We start from the raw sequence: 25,688 nt of genomic DNA, 5'->3' as shown, positions 1-25,688 counted from the left end.
GAACTGATCTCCCTCAAAGGGGCCTTAAGATCCACGAACACACCGAAGGAAACGCCTCGTGAAGCATTTACACGCCCCCGATTGGCTGGAGGATAAGTGGCAGCCGGAGCTGCTCATGGGAACTTTTCCAGCCCCCTCGTTCAAAAGTGGAATCCTGGTAAAAATCAGGTTAACATTTGTTCCTGGTATTGTGCATATTGTGCAAATTGATACAGTGTACACACATTTCATGACGCACAAGGAGGATAGTGGCGGTAATATTTTAATAGTGTTCAACAATTGTGCGTGTAACATACAATACAAAGAAGCAACGTCTTGTACCTGAAGGCGTTGATGTGTACGCCATGGGGCAGGCAACCTTTTTGATAAGATGTGCCATTTTTGTTGTGTGTGAAATATCAACATCAAAGTTACCTTTAAGTTGAATTATGGCACATCAACAATTAAATATCCAATGGATCTGTAATTTAGTAATAGTTTAAAAAACACAAATTTTCTCCCAAAATCAGGTCATTGTAATTTTATTCGACAGTATACAAGAAGGCTGATTAGAACAACCATATCTGAGTTGAAATCATTAATACCACCAATCTTGTTAATCAGTAATACAATTCAGCAAAGAAGACAAGTACTAGCCAATCAGAGGCAGAGTATGGTGGGTCTTCCTGCAAGGGAAAAAAAAGAATCAAACATTTCCAAAAAACTCTCTTGCACACTTAGTGTGTCATTGTTTACGCTACCGTTGCCTACCCCTTGGTGTACACTAATGCAGTTACATTGACTTGAGCAACTACAACTGAGAGGCACTGGCATTAAAATCAGCGATCAGGGCATTGACTTCAAATAAATAGCTGATTTTTGCTTTCTTCCAGACTGATGTATTGGACATTGAAGAGGATTCGTGAGGGTGCAACTTCAGAGGACACGGAGCATTTTGTTGTCCGATGGATATGTTGGATACACTAGAACTAAACCTTGTTTACATGTCGCTGCAAAGGAGACGGAGGACTAAATTATCAAAGAATGTTTTTGGACTGTTAAACAAATTAGACTGGCTGCACATATGTGCCCTTATGTACACATACTGAGTATACTAACATACCTATGTACACATACTTGGTATACTAACATACTTATGTACATATACTTGGTATACTAACATACTTAGGTACACATACTTATATAGTGTACTGCCCAGGCAACGGCCCAACTGAAAAGACTTGGTTCTCATTTTCAAGTCAACCTAACGGTAGATGGATTTTAAATATTAAGAGAATCACAGTCACATCGGACTGATGATGAAGGAAATCAAAAGATTCTATTTGTCCCAGACGTGGGGACTCTAAACCCGGAGTCAGTGACTCATTTTAGGCCACCGTTCACACAAACAACCCCATCACCTGTGTCCACTTCAATGGCTGACAGACATGCACATGAATTTCAACCTGGTATCCATTACTTGAAGTTAAAATAGTTGAGGGGAACCCATGGCTACCATTGAAATATGTTGTGTTCAGAAAACATCACCTTTCATTAAGATCAGGCTTCCCGTAATCATTGTGGATTAGACATGTCCCAAGAGGCAGTTTTTCTGAGTGCATGTAGTAATGTGCAATGATGTAGTAATGTTACAAAACTCAAGACATTGGTGTCATGAAAAGAAAGGTAGGAAGTTGCAGAAGTAAGTTACATATGGAACAAGTAGCATTTGAGGAAGTTTCTTCATATTCCGACGTCAGCGTGGGTTCTTATTACTGTCAGTCAACTTTTTGCTCTTTCTCCACGATAACTGAATGTCTTTGAGATGAATTACAATAAAAAAAAAAGAAAAAAGACGTGACTACCATCCCAGCCAGCAGCCCTTTTTCATTTTCACGATGCAATTTCAACGTGCGTCTGTTCACAGTCTCTTCTTGATGAGTTTCTCTAGTTTGCGGATGCGGGAGGACTCCTGTTCAGGGGTGGGGAAACTGAAGAGAGAGGCCCCGCCGTCGGCCCCGGAAGGTGGAGTGGGTAGCCTCTGCCTGAAGAGCTCCAGCATGCTGCTCTGTTCACTGCGCTTCAGACCCTACACAGACATCCACACACAAGTACACACAAACAGGGCAAATCACAAGATATTAAAAAAAATGTAATCTTAGAACGCAAAAACAAGAGGAAACCGCTAAACTTGGAGTGTGTTGGTTCACAGGAACATGTTAGAAAACATATGCTAAACAGAATTATGGGAAAAATAAAAAAAAAAGACGAGATAACTTAGAGACATAATGCAATATTACAATGTTAAAGCAACAGCTTTACATTTTGGAAACAATGCTTGTATGCTTTTTTTTTGACTAAAGTTACATGACAAGATAAATACAAGCCTGGTTCTGTTCAGAGCTAAACAAATCCACCTACCAGCACCTCTAAAGTTCACTAATTAATACAAAAAACAAAGTGATAAATACTACAACTTGTAGTTTTATGGATGGTTATGAGCAGATGTTAATTCGTGAACTTTAGAGGTGTTGGTGGGCAGATTTAGTTACCTTTCGAACAGAACCTGTCTAGCTGATGAGTTAAGCAGGTCCAGGTCCATATTGAAGCTACATATTTGAGAGTATTATCAATCTTCTCATCTATCTCCCAACAGAAAAAGCAAATAACCGGATTTCCCAAAATGTCTAACTCTGTCTTTACATCATTGGTACAGTAGAAACCTACTGACCTTCATGTCCAGAATCTTCTGGAAGGTCTCAGGATTTCCATCAGCCAGGAGCTTGATGTAGTTATCAACAAACACCACTGGCGGTTCATGTGGGGCCATCACCACCTGCGGAAAAGTAGAGTTTAATGTTGGTTCTCTTCCCCCCCTCCCTTCCTTTTCTGTGAACCATCATGGAACGACCCAAGTGATCTTTAAATGATCCCACATGGGGCAGCTAGGGCTCAAATGAGGGAGGGGGGGGGGACTACAACTGACAAACCAAGTATAGTCCTGGCAGCAAACAAAGTTGAGACTATGGTTCTGTATTTAGGAGCCCAGTACTCACTCTCTTTTTTTCCCCCCTTTTTACACGGCAATTACTCCACGCATCGGTGGGCAACAATTGGTTTCACCGGTAATTATTTTGCGGTTATAACGTGTCTGGGCAAAAATCTGCATTCGTCAAGACCAGGCAGAAAGGGTTTAAACGGGGCACATGTCTTTCTGGATTGGATTCTATTTTCTTTCCCTCCCTAACAATAGAGACTGGGGAGGAAAACGTGGATCGGGTAGCATTTCTTGCAGCCGCTACAAAGAAGGCAGACCAACACATGGCCGACAGACCACCGCCTCCCATCTCATGCATACACATGCACACAGGGATCATCTAAGAAAATGTTTTCTCTTTTCCTTCACTTCTAAAATAATTTAAAAAAAGACCCAACCTGTCCTTTCAGTGTTGACTCTTTTCTACACAAGGTAACGTATGTGAGAAGGTGAGCTGCACAGGGAGGGAGCGAGTGTAGAAAGAGAGGGAAGAGCAGGCATGAAAGGCTCAGGATTGTGTGGAATTCTTCGCTTTCTTACAAGCCCTGCTGACTGAGTGATTTACTGAGCAACTGTCCTGGAGCCAGGCCAAAGGAAAGGCCTGTAGGGACCTTGTTAAAAAAAAAAAGAGAAAGAAAGAGAGGGAGTTTAAGAATGAACACGGGCATAAAAAGGGAGAGGGAGAGCAACTGAGTAAGGAGAGGGAAGTGGGGGGGTGCATTTAGGCTGAACAAGAGTGGGGAAGGGGGGGTTTGACTTTTAAATATTTCCCAGAAGAAAACTTCAGAGGTTGGAGAGAGAGCCAGAGAGAGCTGGAGCTATGGTGGGCTGGGCTGGAGGAGCGTGGAAAACAGCCACGTCTCACAGGCATCGTACCGGCCAGGAGAGGCCGTCTCACACGGAATCCCACGAACTCCGAACATAACGGAGCACGAGCTCTCAAAACAGACAACACAAATATATTCTTCAACACTGAAAGTACTTACTCTGACAGCTACATAAAGACTATGGAAGCAGTGGAAACCTAAAATAATTACAGTAATAATGCTCTTGAGACTGAACTGAAGCCCATATATTCAGTTTAAACCTTCACCAATCAATATTCTTATATTAACTATTAATTATATGAGCACGGGTAATGTGAAATGGATCGCTCGTATTAATATCACAGTTCCCTTCAGCTTTATGGACCGTTTTAGCAGCTTTAAGCTCATTGTTTTGGCTTTAGGACACAGAACTTCCTTGTTTTGGTGCCGTCTTCCTCTCACTTCAGCAGCAGGCTGCTGCTTTTAGCAAACAAGCTCTGACAAACCTCTATGTGGTGCCTGCCCAGCACCAAACAGCTGAGAGACAAAGTTAGCAGCTAGCTGGTGAACATTGTGAACACAGCTAAAGAGACAAACATCCCCCTCCGGGAGTCAACACCACAAACTCAAAATAAATATTCATGTTAGTCCATGTGTGCTAAATGTGTGACATGTAACAAATCTAAAAAAAAGAATGGTACTCAAGGTTATAGTTGCTTCACACCTGTTGGCTACATCAACAGGACAGTTTTGATTGGTTTGAGATCATCAAATCAACTGTGGAACAAAAACCACAAAAACATCAAAATGTGCAGCTGTGTACATGCCATGGCAAACAGGTCAACACCAAACACTAACCAACATTTCAGGAATAAATACTATTATAAATATAGTTTTAATCTTACAAAACTGAAGGAAAAAAAGCATATAGAACAGTTATGAGTTAACAAGATGACCTGCTTGAGGTTTAGATTTAAAAAAAAAGGCTGATTTCAGGACTAAGTGTGTAGAAACACAAGCTTTGCTTCCACTCCAGTTTACCTCTCTGGACTATTTAAACAAGATCTCAAGGGTATAAATCAAAACGTGGAAAGAGAACACGGTTCCACTTGAAAGAATTTACATTATGCTTAATTATTTGAAATGTACAAGGAGTCCTGCAGCGGGCTATTGGCTTGAATCTCAAAGTGAGCTTTGAAAATGCTAAAGTGCTCCTTCGAGTGTTTCTTGGTGGGGGTAGGCCAGATTTGATTTCAAGTCACAGCATCACAGAGTGTAATTTAAAACTATTGTTGAGGCTAGACGGAGGAGGTATTGACCCTCTCTAGATGGGTTTGTCTTTCAGAGGCTTCAGCCTCAGCCCAAGGTGGAAGCAATTACCTGTGAGGAACCTTGATGTTGCGCACAGTTGATGGCTAATATGCCGGCCACAGTACAAACGCTTGTCTTTACTCAGATGGGCTTTCTCTCTCAAAGGCCAGAAACGTTCACAGAAGACACTTTGCTCGTTCAAAAATGTGGGTTTTTTTCATAATTTTTTATGCCTTCTTGCTACCAGGGACAAAATGCAATGTTTGCCTGTATCTTATTGGTTAGGACTGTATTATTCATCTATCATTCGAATTATCAGTAAGACTTTTCTTCAAAAGGATGTTTGCTGTTTGCAGTATCAGCTTTCTAGCCTCCAGAATGATTATTATGTCTTCTTCCGCTGTCACAGTAATCGATGCGAATCATTCTAGGCCTTAATGCAGTGTGAGCTACGTCTTTGAGACCGCTTCACAAGTCATGAAGATCACATTCCAGCTGAAGGGGCCCACTGGCAGTCGGATCCAGAGAAAAAAGCTAGACAGTGAACGCTGATGTGAATGCATTCTATAATTCTATAATGTGAAAGCCTTTTTAATGTGTGGCAGATGAGTGGAAATTCTTTTATATACAGTGCATTCAGGGCATCTTTCCAGGGAACAAAGACTTAAACAGACCACATGGACCAGCGTGCATCCCAGTAGAACGAGGCTATCGAATCTGAAATAGGGGAGAGGGGTTTGCAGAGCTAGTGTGCCTGAAGTCCCAAATCTAGGACAGGTTTTAAGATGTGGTTGCAATATTATAACTACATTAACTATAGCACAGCATAGCAGGATTAGAGCAGGTCACACTAACTGCTACAAACGTCAAGGCAGTCCAACCAGCATAACTTCAGGAAGGAAAGAAGGCCTCCCGGGAGGCCAAGGTAAATCAAGGGACAGGCGTGTGTGTGTGTGTGCATTTCTGTACACTCCAGAGACAGTTAATTAGGGTGTGGTTTATCTACAGCAGCCACATACCATTGTCCTCCAGGGTCTCATGAGGTAAATGATGAGGCGAGGCTAAGAATCATGTCCATCCTATATACACCATGTTTTACTGGACATGTGTTCGTGAGTAGACGCATGGTTGCATGTACCTACGTATTTACTCACTCACAACTTTCCACTGGCTTAAGGTCAACCACATACTGTGTTTAGGAACATGTGTGTGTGTGTGTGTCTTCTGTTGAACCAGTAGAGCATGGGCTCGATTACTATTCCCGAGGTGCGTTATTTTATAGAAACATGCTCATAAAGTGCTATTGTGAGAGAGGTTAAAGACCCAATTAAAGGATTATTTCGCCCAAAATAAACTTGAAGTAGATAATCTGCGTGAGTGACTCAAAACAAACACTTTAAGCTCGTGTTTAACTGGATATGTCAGAATTTCAATGACAAAATCTGAACAACGGCGAACAAGAGCTAAAGACAAGTCATTCAGACCGCACTCAGACAAAAGGGTCCATCTGAAGTTCAGAGCCTTTAAAGGTCAGAAAGTGAAGCTTTGGTTGTACAAATGGCCAGCATGAATTCAGCCACCCAAGTTAAATATCATCAAATCTGAAGTGTCCCATAAAGATGAAGTTGCTCTGATAATGTGTTGAAGTTGAACTACTTTGCTCATTCGGCGTTTGTACGTGATGGGTAAACTGTTTGAAACAGTCTCTCGACTGGCCTTAAGAGCACGGTTGAGTGGTTTTCCATCTTGCATCTAAGGTGCCTCACCTTAAGGATCATCTCTGCACGGGTCATGCCTTTCACCACTATCTTGGTGTAGCTGGCAGGTGCCTTGCGGAGCACCTGGGAGCCTATGGAGGGCAGATCCAGCAAGACGGTCTTCAGGGAGTGAGTGTCGAGGAGGAGCTGGTTGAAGTGGATACACAAGACAGAAACTCCGGCATAAGAACAGTTATTCAAGATTAAACCCGTGTGTAAAGCATGAATTTTCTGAATTGATACACGTGTAATATCGCACATGCATGTACGGTTTCAAATGTCCTTAAGATGATGACTCACAGCGCAGCTCAAATGAAGCTTTGGGAAAGCGTTAGCATAGATTAGACTTACTTGTTCAGCGCCCACCATGCTGATAGGCTTACATCGGAACAGGTGGTTGATAAATTTGGGAATGAAAGAACTAAGGAAAGAAAGAAGTGACAAATACATCAACTTTGGGAACACTACGGCTTATGGATAGAACAATGATGTGCATATGAATGTGTGTGTGTATCTTACTTTGTGAACTTGATGCAGAATTGTGTGAAGTATTTGCGTGTGGAGGCCAGATTGTCTCTGATGTTCGGCACATTTTGTTTAATGTGCATGATGATTGACGTCACATAAGGACTCTGGTCACCCACATGCTCCACACTCTGCCACGGCATCTGAGAGCGAGAGCGAGAGCGAGAGAGAGAGAGAGAGTAAGAGAGGCAAAAATATGTAATTTTAATGATTGGCAATGGTATTAGATTCCATATTCTTTATATTTTATGACCTGCAACTGTGACTATTTGTGTGTGTGTGTGTGTTAAACCTTGCTCATAGCAGTAAGAGCAGGGTCACAGGCAGCATCAAGATCTTGAACGAGTAGCTGGATACTGTTTGAGATCACACTGAGAAAACAAGACAGTAAATAATTAACACCATTAAAACATACTCTTCACATTTATAGGTCGGCTCTTTTTTGATACGAGGAACATTGCTGGTCCGGTAGTTGTCACTTACGTGCTGAATGTATCCATCTCTCCCGTCAAATTAATTCTTTCCACCAGGAGTTTATCTACCTTCTCCTTAAGTTTCTCTTCCAACTGGAACATACAAAAACACTTATATAAACACATAAAAAGCGTACTTTGAGTGCACCCTTTCAAATGTTTGTTGGTCTATTTTTAAAAAAAATACTGAATTAAATTGCTGTATGTGTGTTGAAAAACAGCATGGGTGAAACCTTTAAGGGTGTATTGCAATCAGAATTGCCACTGTGAGTTCCTTAAAACGCTGATGAAACACGGGTCAAACATTGTGTCACTGCTACATGATGGCCATCGCTTATGTTCCCCATCATATACAGTCACTGCAGTTCAACTTAAGGCATGGATTCATAGATTCTTCAGGCCTCAAGTCTGTATTCTTATTCTGTGTGCGTGCCTGTTGTGTGGTTGCCAGGCAGTACTCCGCAGTGCTGAGGATGCTACAGATCAGGCAGAGCTCGTCCACGGTGAACTTTGCAGCTTCTGAGGCTTCTTTCTCCTTCAGCAGACTGCTGATGGTCAGACCCACGCTGTTACTGTTGGATCTGGAGAGAGCGAGACAGACGTAACCGGAGAGAACATCAGTAAAACAGAGACAGAGTAGGAGAAAGAGGGGGATATTACTTAAGGTCCAATCAGTAGTTTCTGCCTCAACTGATCATCACTGTAAATAAATAAGAGTCTACTCATGATGAATAATGACTATTTAAAGTGTTAGTACTTGTATTAAGGTATCCATCAATGTTTGAGTGATTGCTGGTTTAGTCTTGTGTATTTTGAAGCTTTGTGGTGACTTCTCTTTGTTTACATTCGGATCACAGATCACTGTGTGCCGTTAAGTTATAGGGTGAATTAGAGGGATCAGGGTTTGAGACGAACCCCAAGATGCTGTGTATTGCTTTTCCTAAAACTGGCTGATGTGGACCTCCTTTGCCCACTGCGCTTTAAGAAAAACTCTTTGAGTGACCGCAGGTAAAGAAGTAATAACCGAGGCACAACAGGCATAACTACGAGCAGACGCAAGTGTCCGGATGCTGCACCGACGAGGCTTCAGCAGCGGCCCAGTCATTAATAAACGTCATAACAGAGACGTGGGGAAAACCACAACATAGCTCAAGCTCCTCTCGAGGGCCTCTCTCCAAACCTCGCAAAAACCAATTCACAGCACACCACATTGGACGACCGTGTCTGCAAGTGTACGCTCCTGCAAAGCCTTTGAGTGCATCTCAGCATCGTGTTTGCATCCAGCTCAGAGAGTATGGCATACATTAGTCAGAGAGCGCAAGAGTGTAATTAGCATGCATGAGAAGCAGAAACAGAGCACACCTGTGTGTTTGTGTTCACCATAGCCAGTGATGATTTCTTATGTTGCCACTGAGCCAGATATGTTTTTACTGGTAGCATATTAGGCTTTACCACAACATAACCAAAGCCAGATCCCTCATAGCATGCCATTCCAATCCATCAAACACAGCGAGGACTGTAGACATTACGTTTTTAAACTAAACTCCTAAACGGCTCCATCGCCATACCAAAAGAATGAACAAATATGGGCATGACTTACTTGTTTATGAAAAATGAATCCTGATTAAATCTCTGTTAGTGTTACCGCCCAGAAAATGTAATGATTCTCATGGATGGAAACAGTTGAAGTACTAGTGAGTGTTCTTGTCAGCATGATGGTGTATGTGTGATTGATGAACGCTGTGTTTTTAATAGTTTTTGGAAAGTAATGGAGATCTATGCCACAGAGAAATACACAGGCAATACTTGTCAGTATGAGTAAGTCATTGCTGGCTTATGCCAGCATCTACTGACCATTACAGGACATATTAATTCTTTCATATTGGCTTCAGCAACTTCCAAAGCATAGTGTTGAAGTCACTCCTGACGTGTCTTTATATTGAAGCTGGTTGCTTTAGGAATGTCAGTGAAAGGTACCGTTATTGTCGTCTATTCAGCACCTTGCAACAATGTCACGCTCAGACTGACCTTGTGTTGCTACATTGAATCTCTCTGTGTTTTAATTCTACTATGGGACAAAGTGTACTCACGGGAAACCACGAGTATCCCTCGCTCCGTGTTCAGACTGTAACCTCACATACCGGTACATGACAAAGGACAATTCTAATATAGGACTTTTTTTTAATGACCAAACCTGAACCATTCTTACTTGGGCAGGTTGCCAGAGAGGATCTTCCAAGCGTACTCTCTCAGGAATTTCTGGAAGATGGTTGTGAGGGCGATCATTGGCTCTCCGGTGCTGAGTTGGGAACACTGCACCATGCACTTCTTGTAATAGACAAACAGGTCAGCGCAGCTGGGCAGCACTGCTCCGCCCTCCTCCGTGCCTGCCTTGGGCGGACCTTGAGCTCTGAAGTCAGCCACAAACCGGTCAATCAGTTCGCCCAGGTTCCTGCAGATGCCCGAAAATGTACAACCAAACCCACATAGGTTCAAAAACACATGCGCACGCGGGTGGTTGGATTAGAGGCACATGAAAGGAATTCCATGAATCAAATATAAACATTAAAAACATGTGATTGGTTCCTAAACCCCCAAAGAATAAATAAAAGGATAAAATAACAAGCAGAGAGACAGAGTGCCGCATGGATAAATAGGAGAAAATATTCCTAGCATATCAAAATCCTCAGTACTACAGTCAACAGGTCCACAGTCAGTTGGTGTGGTCCAATCCTACTGAATCTTGGAACTAAAGCCAAGGACAAAACAAGCAGGCCACTGTTCTCTCCTGCTATGTCCCACTGGGAACAGGCTGATCTGGCTGTTGCCTGTTTCAGGCTTTTGGATTGAAATGAGGTTGTAGCTGCGGAATAGGTCAATCCTGTCCCCTCGGAGAGACAAACGGCATTTAACGGTCCAGAGAGCCAGGAGCCAGGCGCTGCATGCAAAGCACAGCAGTCCCAGAGCTGTGCTCAGTATGAGGAGCGATCAGCATGACTGGGGAAGGGGACTGATGGAGGAGAAGTGAAGGACGGTGGTAGAAGACAGAGGAAGGGGAGGCGGGAAGAAAACAGAAAACGACTGTAAAAAAAATAGGGAGAGAAACACAAAAAAATATTTGGAGGGATTGAGATGAAGAAAGAATGAAACAAAGATTACACAGAAAAAAAAGAGGGGTACCAAAAAGATATTAAAATAAAGAGGTGGGAAGGAAAATAGGCAGATCTGCTGTGGCAGCACTTATTCAACCTCCCTCTCTCTCGCTCTCTTTCTCCCAGCGTCTGTGGTCGTGTAGCTAATGGGAAACAAATCTGCCACAGTGGAGACAGAGGCATGTACAGGAACAAGAGATGGAAAGACAGAAGAGGCCATGAAGTAGAATGGGAGGTGGGGGATCAGATTGATGAGTGGACAATAGAAAAAGGAGGCAAGTGCCAGCTTTAAACACAACCTGCTCCGTGTGGACCACGACCCAATTTGGCCCGGTGGGCTTGTATGAGTGTGTGTTGCTCACTTGTCTTGGGATTCTATGTAGACGTAGAGATGAGGTTCAAAGCACTTCGAGACAATGCCGTGGAAAGGGTTGTCCGGAGCTTTTGGCTTCCTTGGCTAAAAAGAATGAGGAGGAGTTCGTGAAAAAACAGGATTGAGGTTCAGCTCCTGACCAGTGACTTTATGTTTAGCCTCCAAACAGTTTTCAAGGATACGGTGGTGTCAGATGTTAGAAACTGAAGAAATGTACTTCCTATGCATACAGTACACTTAGCTACCTAACTCTGAATAAAGGCTATAATGGTTATTTTTTGTTGATACTGTTTTAAAGAGGTGTGGATTCAACGTAATGATCCTTTTGGAGGCTGTAGTTTGTAGTTATGTTGAACGGTGTTGTGTTATCATGAGAAGTATTACTTAAACTCAGTTATATTAGAGTGGAGTAGTTTCACCTTTGGTGTACCCAACATCCTTCAGCCACGATAATATTCTTGTGTTCAAACTACTGCCTCATAGGCACATGTGGCTGCTACACCACTGTTCTACTCATATTCCCTTTATGAGGAGCACAACAAAAAAACATTCATAGCTGCCTACAGAAAGCTCCGCATCAGAGAAAGCAACAACGGGTCCGATGGGGTCCTTCCAGGCCAACTCACCTTAGCCAGATCCTCGTCCTTATCTGTGCCCACATCCTCACCTCCCTCGTCCTCCAGGAAGGGGTTAGTGGACTCGAGAGGGCTCTCTGGCTTTTTCTGCTATAAAAGCACAAATAAAACTTTAGTATTTTTTTCTATTGCTCAATTATTAAGAGCAGTATTAAGGGTTTTACTGCCACTAAGGCAGTCCATGCTGTGAATAACGGACAGAACTGTTTCTGTAATTATCACAAACTCTTTTAAATACAATCCAGGTTTCATCATTTGCTTCCATGTTTACGGAGACCATTTTCATGGGAGGCTTTGGTGAAACTGTACCTCCAATTATAAAATTCCACCCAACCAAGTCCCTGATTGAATTACAGAACCAAACAGGCATGGGTGTGAACTGAGCTGAGGACAAAAGGGCCTCTGACTAGCCTAAATGTTATCAGTTCTGAACAAGCTTGGTCTAGATGTCCCCCGACAAAATAATCATAATCCATCCATTCTCTTTGCATCGCTTTTACCTCCACACGCCAACTTGACCTGGACTAAAAGGTTTCTTCAAGCTGTGACAAAGAGAGTGCTCTTTGTGTGCGTGAGTGTAGCACACAACAAGCTACGGATCTGCAGCTTCACAGAAATGTGATTTTAATACAAACAAAAACCAGCAACTTCGATGAAATATTTTGCCTTAATGGGGTAAAATCTGCATGCTACCATTTTTCTAAAACACCAAAGCTTTCCAAGCTGTAGTTGATTATGAATAGACCTGTATGCATTGTTTTTCTGTGTCATTTTCTCACTCCAGGTATGTCCGTCAAGGTGTATCCTGTGAAACGTTTGGCCAGAAGACCCTCGAAGTTCGTAGTCCTCTGAATAGCAAACAGAAGCAGCTTCACTTCGATCTCCTTAGCGCGTGTTCGCATCACTTTGGCCAGCTCCACCCTTAGAAACACACATGGAATGAAATGTTGACATGTCATCAGTTTGACTTCTATGCTCTGACATCCCAAAATGTTTCCCATGATCCTTGTTAGTACACAATCTTTGCATTTGTCCTTTTAGCAACACAACTACAATTTTGGCCAGATGTTTTGTTATTGTCAGCTGCAGCTGGGAGTAACGCACAAACAATGCCCACTCTCCTTCTTCCCTCGTGCAGTTGTGGGGAGAAGACTGAGAAGTGTGTGCACTCGGTCACTGCTCATGTATGCCACCTTCTTCAACTGCACTAGAATCACAGACTCAAGTCAAGCACGCGATACCAGTGTGGTTCACTTCATTATGCAGAGAAGTCTCACAACCAATTTCTCAATTCCTGCCTTTGTAATTATATTTCAACTTAATTTTCTTTTTTCTTTTCTTGGGGACAGACAAACAGCATGAAATAGTCATTAAATAGGCTAAAGCCACAAACCCCAAAAATTCATCGTCTAAGATCACTTAAATTGTGACGCTTGTTCCTCGATGGGTTTTTATACTCTGTGTCAGAGTGTGTATTTACCTGGTGATGTGGCAGAACTCCACAGCAACACGCTCCGTCATGCACCACTCCTCAGGAAACATGCGTCCATACTTCTCCTCATAGTCCACCAGCTGCCGTTTGATCCAGGCGTAGCGCCGATCAATCTTGTCGAGCCATGCAACCTGAGCAACGGGATACTTTTTCATTAATACCCAAATGCCACCTTTTTTTCAATCATTTATATTATTAAAAGTAAAATTCTTACTCACATCTTGGTTTTCCTGGAATAATACCAGGTACTCTGAGAGGTGTTGCCTGATGAACTTTTTGATAATCTCCTGTTTAATGCGCAGATCCAGCACGTTGGCCACCAGACAGGCATCTCTCAGCACGTTACTGGGACCACCTGGTCTCTGGATGGATGACGTAAAGTTTTGTACGGAGGGGGGGGGGACAAGACAAGAACATTATCTAAATAGAGATCAATGGAAGTAGTGTGTCCAGAAATAAAATGGAAACTTAACAGATCTGAAAATCCAGATTCCCAGACAACATGTTTACCTTGGAGCCTTGAGAGGGGAAAGATTCTTCAAAATCTGCCAGGATCTGAGTACCCAACTCACTCTGAGCTGCCTTCACTCTGGAATGGACAGAAAACAACGACACAAAATGATTCAGTGGTTTCTCAATCAGTCAAATGTCATATTGGAATGGTGGCAATTTCATGTTGGAAGCGTCCAACATATAAAAACCTTTTATGGATAGTTTAATTATTCTTTAAAGAACTGCAGAGAAAGGCGCTATTTACAAGTTACTTGGTGGAAAACCTCAAGACCAAAAAATGTTTTTGAAGCGTCACATCACCCACATAAAATCGCTACTTTAAAATATTTGGAAAACTACAGGAATGGTGGAGAAATGCAAATATAATGAGGGCTACTGAGACAATCTGAGTCCTGTCCAGCGATTCTGTGTTCATCCAGGCCGGGTTATCCGAGGACAGCACCCCAGAGCAATGACAATCGTCCAGAATAAACAGGGCAGATAATATCACAGACGGATGGCAACTGAACTGTGAGCCTTCATTTCAAGTGCTCGCTGTCGGCTATCGACTCAAGTACCCACATGTGTCTGGCCAGCTACTGAGTATGAGACTCTCCAGCTCCTGTTTAAGATGCGCCTCACTCTCTGATAAGCTGATGTCACAGAGAGCAAGCTGTCAGCAGCCGGCCTGACTGACTGTGTCCAGTCTGCGGCTGCTTTTTGTTTGTATGTGTTAACGCGTAGTATACAATAGTGCCCGACAGCTGAACCGTGACAGTGACCGTGTAGTTCAGACAGTAAGGAAAGCATCGAGCGATGAAAAGGCTTATTAACAAATAATCTGAGTTGATCCTGCTGCACTGACTCCGTTTAGTCACGGTTCAAAGTACTGTCGGGACAAAAGGCCAATTTCTTTCACAGAATTATCAATGAAGGAATATGGAAAATGTCAGATCAAGGCTGTAATATGCATTTAGACTGTAATATTTGTTTAAAACTGAACCGTGCCTTTTTTGAGCTGGAAAATTCCCGTATAGTTTTTACAACAAAAACTCTTATTTTTCAGAATGACAAATTATTTTCTTTGATACTTTTGTTTGAGCCTACATACAAATTAAAACAAGTATTTCATGTTTATTCCTGTTCAGTTTTAAAATTAGTTAATTTCAGTGACAGAAATATTCCACCTAAATTATTCTACCATCCCACTCAATTTTGTTTTTACATATTTTTACGAGACATCTTTCTGATTTAAAGTAAGTCTACTCTTTTGCGTCATGTATGAATTCAGAATGTAATAGAAACGTGTCTTTTGTTGTCTTGCTCTCATTAAATATACAGAAATGGTTTGATTATATCGGAAACAATACTCGCCGGTGTTACTTTTCCTCCGGGCTGTAATTCTGTGAACTCACCATCTGATCCAACATTCTGCCTCTATATCCAGCCTGCCCTTTTTTGTCAGAGAGGTTTTTCTACTTACTTTCTATTAACTGTTTGTGTCCAGCTGTCTGTCTGTATCCCCCCCCCCCTCCCCATGTCTCTCCTATCATCTGTTTCTCCAGCAGTGTCTCTTCTTCTACACAGCTGTTGTTCGGAATGAACACAGTCTGCCACACCTCAGTCCAAACAGAACAAATGGTCATCCTTTTTTTGTTTTTGGGGATCAGCACTACTTTGAACTTGAACATCAGCTTGGACAATGTGTCCCAAATTGATTCCAATGGTCTTGGAAAGTAATATGAAAATGGAAATGTAATCAGTTAGGACTGTGGGAAACAACACTGTAACAATGCACTTTGTTCTGCGCATAATGTATTAAATGTGTTTTATACAAAACACACACACACACACACCTACATATGGAGACACAAACAAATCCTCAGATATTTATGCCTCTAATCTCTCACAATGAAAGAAATTCTGGCATAATAAGACCCGATTCAGCGTTTCCTTCCCGTGAGTTCCTGTATGTGTGGGGTTGTGCGTGCATGTGTGTGAATATCTGCATAAACAGGATGTAATACACAAAATACCTCCAGCCAAGTTCAGCGGACGAGCTATGGAATAGTTCAGCTGTAAGCAGAGATCGAGCTTTGAACTGGCTACTGGAAATGAGCGGTTCTTACAGCTATGCTACACTCAGAGACCGTGAAGCTGAGTAAAATACGCGAAGAAATAACTTTATGTGAGCACATACAGTATGTGTGTGTGTGTGTGTTAGTTACCTCTCAGAAAGCTGTCTGATCTGGGGTATGCCCATGTACTTGTGGAAATGTTCAAGCACGTTGACCACTCCCTGCAGCAGGTTGGCCACCTCACCATACTGCCTTTTTCTGGTCATGGCTCTGGAACAGAACACAAAATGTGATTTGTTTCTATTATTATAGAAAGAAAATATCTATGTTTATATCCTCTATGCTAGAATTGTAAAGTGGTTATGCCACACAGCTGTGTAAATAAATAAGCCAAGCATCAATCAAGCTGTATATCTCTCACAAGTGTAAATTCATTCATAACATCAGCTGAAGGTGAGACAAATCCAGCATAGCTTTGCATACAGAATACAGAATATGGATACTAGAGATTAAAATGATTAAGCCCTTTTGTGGGCACTGGACAGTGTGATTTTCTTTCCACCCGTCTGGAAAAAGGTGACATTTTATGAGATTTTCTTCTTGTTTTGCAGTTAAACCAGATCATTCGTCAATTTCATCAATATACGTTAGCTGCTTTAACCCCAAGGTTTTGGGAAATTGCCGACATTGCTGAAAACAGATTGGACTGCAGTAAAACTCATCCTTCAGCCTGTGGTTTCAGGGTTTTACGAGGTTTGATAAAAGACCTGCTTTGTACTGGCAGCAACTAATCATTTTTCCTAAAACAGAGAGGGCATGTCACAACTACAGAGCCACTCAACAACCCTAAATACTCTATTATGGTGGAATACGTTTTAGGGTGAATCGTGAAATGTGATTGTACCCACTCTAAAGAGTCAACACCCCCTGCCAACATGTGCAAGTGGTTGAGGGTGGTGATGGATGTAGTTAGGTGGCGCTTGGCATGGTCCAGCTGCTTTATGTCCCTTGTAATCTCCTTGACCTGTGCAGGAAGAGGAACAAGTCAGACAGGTTGGTCGTAAATCGCATGAAGACAGGAGAAGATAAAAGTGCAGAGATGGGAAAAGAAGAAGCAGGAGAAGGTGAACAAATGTAGATGATTCACTGGATGGAGTGATGGAACAAAGAGAAACAGAGCCAGATGAACGACACACCCATTGGTTTGGGAAATCATTGCTCCTACATGCCTCCTGAGGGAGGGTCTGATTGCCAATCTCCCCCTCGTCCTTTCTTTACACACCCAGCCCACCAGCCTTCCTCTGACACACACGCGCGCGCACACACACACACACACACACACACACACACACACACACACACACACACACACACACACACACACACACACACACACACACACACACACACACACACACACACACACACACACACACACACACACACACGGAAGGTGCATTACATCAACTATAAATAACTCCTCCCACTGTCCTCTATTGTATCGGAAGGATACAGGGTGTATCTACCCTGTGCTAGGGTCATGGATCATGTCCCTTATACGCTTTAACAGGCCACCTTTGTGTGTGTGTGTGTGTGTTCATACCATTTGTTCAGACTTCTCTGCCTTGTCCTTGATGTCTTTGATTTTGCCAAAGAGCTGCTGGATGGCGATCTGGGCCTCTTCCAAAGCCTGCGCAAAACAAACAGAGCAATATGAAATATACAGAGAAGACCCAATTTCAACTGGTGTTTAAAAGAGACACAGATAGTGTGTGTCTGTCTGTATTCTTAGGAATGGGCAACACAACAAAATAAGCTTTAAGTTCGGACTTAAGTCTAGCACCAAAGTCCAGCTCAGTCCATCACTAATCGTGTCAGACAAACACACTAAGCAGGAACAGCAGCAGGAAGTGGAGGACTAAAAGGAAAACCAAACAGAGCTGTTGGACCATAACCTTTAAAAAGAAGAAAGGGATGAGAAACTTCTCACTCCTCAGCTCGACTGAGCCGACAGCTACAGAGTTCTCTATCTGTTGGCTGGTTAATCAGTTGAGCAGTGGCGAGTCAAACGGTACAGACAAGATAAAACAAGTCTTCTGCTGTTTGGTGCTTCCACGAGATGCAATACACGCGTGTCTTTAAGCGGATAAAATATGTTTCTATCTTCATCCGAAACAAATCCTAGCAGACTGTACTGTGCTATAATTGTGATTTAGTCAAATTAACAAACGCCTCCCGTGTCCGCTGGAAATGTCAAAAATTTAACGAAAGGGACAGTCTGGATTTTCTTTCATCCACAAGTTCATGGGCAGAGAACGTGGAAACCTTTTCATGAAAATGTGTCATCCCAAAAATAAAACATAAACGTCCCGTTAACTTTCCTAAATTACCTAAGAATATGCTACACTGATAATACTTTGTTGTGAGAAGCAAGGCTGTGTGAGGAATCATTGTGTGCCAGCCTGGGTCGAATTTCCAAGGATATTTTCTTATCCACACTCACCACTGGCAAAAAAAAGCCCTCTTATGCCTGTTTCCAGGTCTGGTTTACAGACTAATTGTGGAGCTATCTAGATATCTGACATTGATAGGACTTAGTTCTCCCACACAACTTCCCTTCTCCGTATACACTGGCTCCCTGTAACAGCTCGCATCCCATTTAAGACTCTGGTGCTCGCCTACAGGGGAGTGAAAGGAACAGCTCCTTCCTATCTCCAGGCCATGGTCAAGCCCTACACCCCCCCCCCCCCCGACCACTTCGCTCTGCTGCCTCTCGCTCAGAGGTCCCTGCGGCTGATCGACCCGGTCACGGCTGTTTTCTGTCCTCGCCCCACAGAGGTGGAATGAACTCCCCACTGACCTCAGGACAGCAGAGTCGCTGCCCATCTTTCGGCGCAGGCTGAAAACTCACCTCTTCAAGAAGTACTACCGTGAGCCTTCCACTTAGCACTTATTGTATTTATACTAGTTTGTTGCACTTATTGTATTCATACTACTTTGTTTCTGCGCTGTACTTTTGCTCTGGTTTATGCTCTTAGATGCTTGTTTAAAAAAGGAGATGCACTTATGACTTCTGGTGACGAGTAGTTCTCTTGAATACCGATGTTGAACACACAAAGTAAGTCGCTTTGGATAAAAGCATCTGCTAAATAACTGTAATATAATGTAATCTAAATCGCTGTCGCTGTAAAGGCTAAAGAGAGATTGTTAGCAGATTTAACAGCCTGTAAAAGCCGGACTGGATCAGATAACATTAGACAGTTACAGTTGTCAGATAGTTAACCTGCTATTTTAATATCTCCCCATCATCTGACATGGCAGCTGCTCTTTGATGGTCCTAAACAGAGATTGTGCTCTGACATCTGATGCTAAGGTAATTGGCTTCACTTGACCATTTGTTGTGACACAACTTGACTCTCCTCAAATTCACACACTCCCTCTTCCCCCCCCCCCCCCATTCTCTCTCTCGCTCTCGGAATGCTAACAGCCGGCACCAACTGTGCAAGGAATCTACCGAGTTTACAAGCACCTCTGCACAAACATAAATACAGCTTGCACTGGCAGCAGAGGATTAATTCTCCCTCCTGATTGCAGCCAAAGCGCAGCACTTGGTGACAGTGTCGCGGAGACACAGTCAACACGACGCCATACGACCAGGTCATGAAGTCACCAAAGAGACATGTTGACATAATAATAATAATTTAATTGAGTTCATAATTCATTTCCTTTCATTAATCCCTCCATGGAGAGTGTGAACCTGCATGTCCTTAAACTAAGCTAAAACTTAATTTACTCTGTGTAATATGATTTTGTGCCATGGAGGCCAGACGGAGAACCTTTCTTCAATAAAGATAAGCAGCAGCTGACCGTAGCTTGCATGCATCCTTCTTTTTATGATTTAAGCCACCCTTTGGTTGTTGGGTGATTGGATAAATAAATTGGGGGGGGGGGGGGGGGGGGAAGCAGGTAGGTTATGTGATTACGCTTTGATCTGAGAGTGAGGAGGAAGGGAGTGCCACTGAATCTTTCGAGAGGTTCCCCGGAGGACTTCTTGAGCAAACAAAGTGCATGCAGAAGAGGCCAGAACATCCAAGGCTGCAATTGTCGCTCATGCAAACTCAGCTGAGTCAATCTGGCTCGCTTCCTAGCGCTCATTTCCTGTATTTAGCCTTGAGGAAAGCAGAGAGAGACCAGTGCCCTGCAGGCGCCTCCCTGCCTGAGATTATTGTCTGTTCTCACACACAAACACACCGAGTCCGTGTGTCCCTAACATGCAATGAGAAGCACAGGTCCCAAGGCACATATAGGTGGTATTATGGAACAAGGCTTAAACAAGGCTTTGGATGCACTTCCCCCTCTGACAGACATCAGCGTAAGTTCTGAATAGAATAAATCTGATCAACCAAACAGGTTTATTTTGACAGTTGGATCATTGCCTGAGCACAACGCTTCATGTAAACATTTTTAAAGAGACAGTTTAAAGAGAGAAGAGCGCTTCACTTAACAGAGGAAAGAATAGCACATGAAGTGCTTTTGTATGGAAGCCGTCCTCGTGTCAAAACAATTGTTTAACTGTAGCTAAGCCTGACAGTAAATAATACCCAAAAGCACCACTTCTTCTAATGTACTTTGTTATAAATACGCTGCAACACATTTCCTTGAATGCTTTTCCATTTGCAAAGCGAAAAGACATTTTGGCGCAGCTGGTGTTTGCAGATGATGTTAGAGTCAGATTAGAGTCAATAGGCTATACTGGAAAAACATAAGAGGCACAGACTGATAAGGTATGTAGAGTGTGACACTTAATAATATATCTATATATATATAAATACAGAAAACTAAAAGTCATAAACATCATAAATTAGGAGGCAGAAGAAAGAAAGCAACTGTTTAGAACATATAAGAGTAAGAGTGCTGAGAAGATGTAACCAAGTACATTTACTCAAGTACTCAGGTACAAATTCAAGTTACCTGTACTTTACTTGACTATTTCCATATTATGCAATTTTCTACTTCTACCCCACTATTATTTGTCTGACAGCTTTAGTTACTTTTCAGATCAAACTTTATACATATATTCTATAACAGCGTATATATATATATATATTCTATAACAGCGTATGGCAGGGGTGTCCAAACATTTTTCAAAGAGGGCCAAATTTGATAATGTGAAAATGCCCAAGGGCCAACAGTCCCTGCTGACATTATTTTAAACAATACAAGTAGCCTATACATACATTGTTATTTTATCATTTTATTTTCAATGACAGCAAATAGCAATGTAACCAAATGTAAGCATTCATGTGTGAACACATCTCAACAACTATTCTGCCTTTCTTTCACATCTTGAAAGTCAGATAACAAAGAACAAGCCATCTAAAAGCTAATTACATAGGAACCGACCAATATTCTCACCTCAAGACAATCTTAAATATGACTTAGTGAGGGTGATGAAAAGTTGTCTAACATTTAAATTCAACACACATGAAACAGGCTCACGAAAAAAATCAAGTTGTCTCTTCGTATCTGATGATAGCTCTTCAGTGTTACGAGCCAAGCAAACATTAGCAAACTCTGTCTTCTTCTCGGGGCAAATGTTTTCTGCTATTTTCATAACACAGTCTTTGATAACCTCACATTCCGTAAAAGGTTTGTCATGTTTAGCAATTACCACGGCCACTCCGCAGCTTACTTTGATGATGTTTTCATGTGAAAGGGACCGCTGCTGTGTGGCCAAGTTATCTTGGAGTTGCTTCAGCTTTTCTCAGCTCAGACTTCCCCTACTTTCTCTCTCCTCCTGTCTTGCTCTCTCTCCCTCCTGTCTTGCTCTCTCTCCCTCCCATCTTGCTCTCTCTCCCTCCCATCTTGCTCTCTCTCCCTCCCATCTTGCTCTCTCTCCCTCCTGTCTTGCTCCCTCTGCTCCTGTCTTGCTCCCTCTCTCTCCCTCCTGTCTTGCTCCCTCTCCTCCTGTCTTGCTCTCTCTCTCTCCCTCCTGTCTTGCACCCTCTCCTCCTGTCTTGCTCCCTCTCTTCCTGTCTTGCTCCCTCTCCTCCTGTCTTGCTCCCTCTCCTCCCGTCTTGCTCCCTCTCCTCCCGTCTTGCTCTCTCCCTCCTGTCTTGCTCTCTCTCCCTCCTGCATAAATGTTGCCGTCTAGGATTTCAACCTTGGGATTGCATTTAGCTCAGTGAGTGAGTTCAGTCAACAGCAGAAATGACTAAATTGCTGATCTTGTTGCTTTTATTCTACTGCTGTCTTTATGTTTCAATCGCCATCTTGAAATGTACACCTCTCCCGTCTTTCCGTCTGCAGAAAGGATTTCCCACTGGAAATGTTGGAATGGCACTGTGGGGTTGGAAAAACAAACTAAAATGATTGTGTGTGACTGTATAATGTTATTGGTCTGGAGGGGATTTGGAGCGTTTCCGCGACCAAACGGTAGCTAACTGGGAAAGACGGGGCCACCGGGCCAGACACCCTGACGACAACGCACACCTAATCATGTCAACTGGTCACAACGTACACGACTCACCCGTCAGGTGTCACATTCCTTTAAAGTCACAACTCCTTGATGGAGCGAGGACTTGGATTGAATCAGCAAGGGCTGGTTTTTTTCCGTCATCCTCCCACAAGAAGAGGCAAAGGCTCAAAAGCCTGGGTTTAAAAGAAGTTTAAGTATTTACATACGAGAATATAGTTCCCAGACGTGATTTCGTGGAGAGGGGCAGTTTGAGCAGTGGGAATGGTTCTGAGTCATCTTGTCCTTTTCCATGGAAGCAATGTGGAGAGTGGAATGAGCAGACGAACGGGTTGACTCTGAGTTGGGAGCAACCAGTGGCACTATTCTAAGGATACTGTTTTGAGCACCACAAGTGATGAACAGTTCTGGTGGTTTGTAAGTAAAATATGCAAAAGTAGTTGGTAATCTCCCCCATTATCCCCCATCAGGGCATGCAATGTCTACATGTTTCTACAATAATGTGTGAGTAACAATACTCTTTACAAACTAAGACCAACACAAATATCAATCAGCCTTTGTGAGCAACTCATAACAGATAAGCCTCTGGGGGCAAGGGGCTATATGTTTTGGGGGTCAGGTACAGCCAGCATTTCTGTGTGCTGCTCAGTGTTTACATCGTCACACAATAGCCGGTGGGTTCAGAGATTGCAATTTGACCATTGGTCCCCATATGACTTTCAGCTCGACTGACCTGTCTGCCATCCTGGCCCACATTGGTCTGGCCTCTCACAACTGTTCTGATGTTGTCATCCAGGTGCCTATCGTATGTTACACAAAAGATGGCAAAAGTCAGACTGAGGGTAAACTACAGACAGAAGCAAGAAATGCGTTATCAAGTCAATGACGTCGACTCACCGGATCTTCAGTCGGATCTTGTTTACGACATCATCAATGTTAGCCAAAGACTGAGGGGAAACACAATGACAAGAAATCAGGGAAACATGAAGCAACCTTACAAACAGAGGAGAATGGATGAACAAACAAACACCTTTCTATCAGTAATACACTTTATTATATGATCCTGTTCTTTAATATGTTGTGCTGTGGACCCTATATTTTACACAAAACAAAACACATCTGCAAAGAAATACATACTTTGTAGCGTTTAATGCATTTGTGCTTAAACAAGCCGATTACTTTGCTTCAAATTATAAAAAAGATGTTCCATTATATCTACATGTGTAACCCCTCACCTGATATATAACTACACACAAAATCAAATTAGGTAAAAAGGTATGCAGACTACTAGGAGCCCTTTTATTAATATAAGCACAAACTACAGTGACCCCTCATGGTGATAGAGTATACACACAGACATGTATATGGATTAAGTATATTATGAACCACATATACAATAAAAAAAACACATTCTTTTAGGTTTCACACTAAAATGGATATCAGTTTGCATGACACCAGGGTGAGTCTGGCTGCAGATATTTCTGTGTCACTTCAGTGTACCTGCTCGGTGGGGAACAGTGTGTTGATGTATTCTACAGCATTGAAGTCTGCTCTGTCCAGCGGGTCCTGGCTGGGAAACACCTTGTTCACAAGGGACAAAAAAACAGTTAGTCAGAGAGTGACAGACACAATTACACTGAATATGCAATATGGTGTATTCATTGGGATGACTTCATGACTCCTACTGGCCTAACGTCGTCGTTATTCAACGGTCATTACATTACAGACAACCTGTACATATATACGTTGTTAACGTTAAATGAGTCATGTATAAATAACTACAGATGCTAATGTTTTCCTAACATTCACTACAAAAGCCTCATAAGAGTGACAGTAACAGGTAAATCCAGCTTTGAAACGTATTTTTTATTTTCAGCTGACGTTGACGTCACCCCAATATCTAGTTAAACTACCCGACAAACGTTTCTTCAGCTAAATTATGTTTATATAGTATAATCGGTATTTTAAAGCTGTCGTTAGCGGCCACAACACAGTAACGTCAGTGTCACATCCAACTAGCCTGATAACACAGCTGGTCTGTTAGCAACACCCGGTGAACAGTGTTTAAAAACCCGCAAAGGTAACGAGGTCAAACGGCTAACGTTACCTGTTCAATGGCTAGTTGCACCTCTGGGGTTAGATGCAATATAGCCTCCAAATCCTCAGCAAACTCCAATTCTTCTTCCTCCATCATTGTCAAAACATAACCAGAGCTCTCCGGCATACCACTTCCTGGTGAGGAGGCTTCTGGGAAACCAGGCGACGCTGGAAAAGCGGTGCTTTCATGGCTGTCGGAAATCTGAGTAACATTTTGAGCGACGGATTATTTTAACAAAACACCCATCTCTCGCTTCATCTTTCACCCGCTTCCCTTTCCTGTCTGTCATTGGGTGCAATTTCAATCTTTGGTCAGATCCATCTACCTTTTGAAAGTGCACATGAATGCTCCAACAAAGTGGTAAATACGTCGATTATATGGGTTTATAACTAGGCCTTTGATAAATTATCGGTTGGCAAGATGTGACAATTAGAGGCAGGGAGTCACACAAATGATGAGTATAATTAATTGTAATCCTTTATATGTGTGCAGCATATTGTTGGCTGACATTCAAAGTACATAACAACTGTTTATATTATCAGTTCTACACATTTGACGAATTAATACACCCACAGGGGCAAGATATGTTTAAGGTGGGCTTCAGACTCCACCGGGTGCAGCTGAAGTCTGTTTGGTTTAGTGACATAAGGGTAGTATTTTATTTTTTCTTGAAAACAATTTCAACACAAATGTATGCATTACTCAGAATAAAAGGGGAAACATGCTACCAGCGGGGGAAAAAATAAAAGTTTAGGAATAGTTCTCATTTTGGGTCATCTTGCTTGCTTATTTTGCATATTAACTAAAAGATTAACATAAGGCAAGTATCTCTGCTATTGCATGTGGATGATACCCTCCCACTGACCTCACACTATCATGATCTCCAATGTGCACAAGGGCAACTAAAAGTAACTTATTAGACCTTGTGGATGCATCAAAATGCCACTTATTATCCTGACTGCATCAATGGCTGTGTGTATTGAAACAAACTTTCACAATCATTAC

At 42.4% G+C, this 25,688-nt stretch overlaps 1 protein-coding gene across 1 annotated transcript; it reads right to left on the bottom strand.

Moving 5' to 3' along the window:
- Positions 1-256: 256 nt before the first annotated feature.
- vps53 (VPS53 subunit of GARP complex) lies at positions 257-24,794 on the bottom strand. The gene is made up of 22 exons (XM_079272561.1): positions 24,693-24,794; positions 24,086-24,166; positions 23,483-23,532; positions 23,319-23,385; positions 17,714-17,800; positions 17,019-17,134; positions 16,261-16,380; positions 14,051-14,129; positions 13,759-13,902; positions 13,529-13,671; positions 12,828-12,969; positions 12,040-12,138; positions 11,403-11,497; positions 10,098-10,340; positions 8,322-8,469; positions 7,899-7,981; positions 7,708-7,786; positions 7,410-7,558; positions 7,242-7,311; positions 6,900-7,037; positions 2,711-2,815; positions 257-2,068 (listed from the first exon to the last, which is right to left on the bottom strand). The coding sequence occupies exons 1-22, from the start codon at positions 24,777-24,779 to the stop codon at positions 1,901-1,903; spliced, it is 2,493 nt and encodes an 830-aa protein (XP_079128687.1). The 5' UTR covers positions 24,780-24,794; the 3' UTR covers positions 257-1,900.
- Between the last annotated feature and the right edge of the window lie 894 nt (positions 24,795-25,688).

Source organism: Melanostigma gelatinosum (assembly GCF_949748355.1).
Source record: "Melanostigma gelatinosum genome assembly, chromosome: 7".
Lineage (NCBI taxonomy): Eukaryota > Metazoa > Chordata > Actinopteri > Perciformes > Zoarcidae > Melanostigma > Melanostigma gelatinosum.
This window is presented reverse-complemented; position numbering and strand designations above follow the sequence as displayed.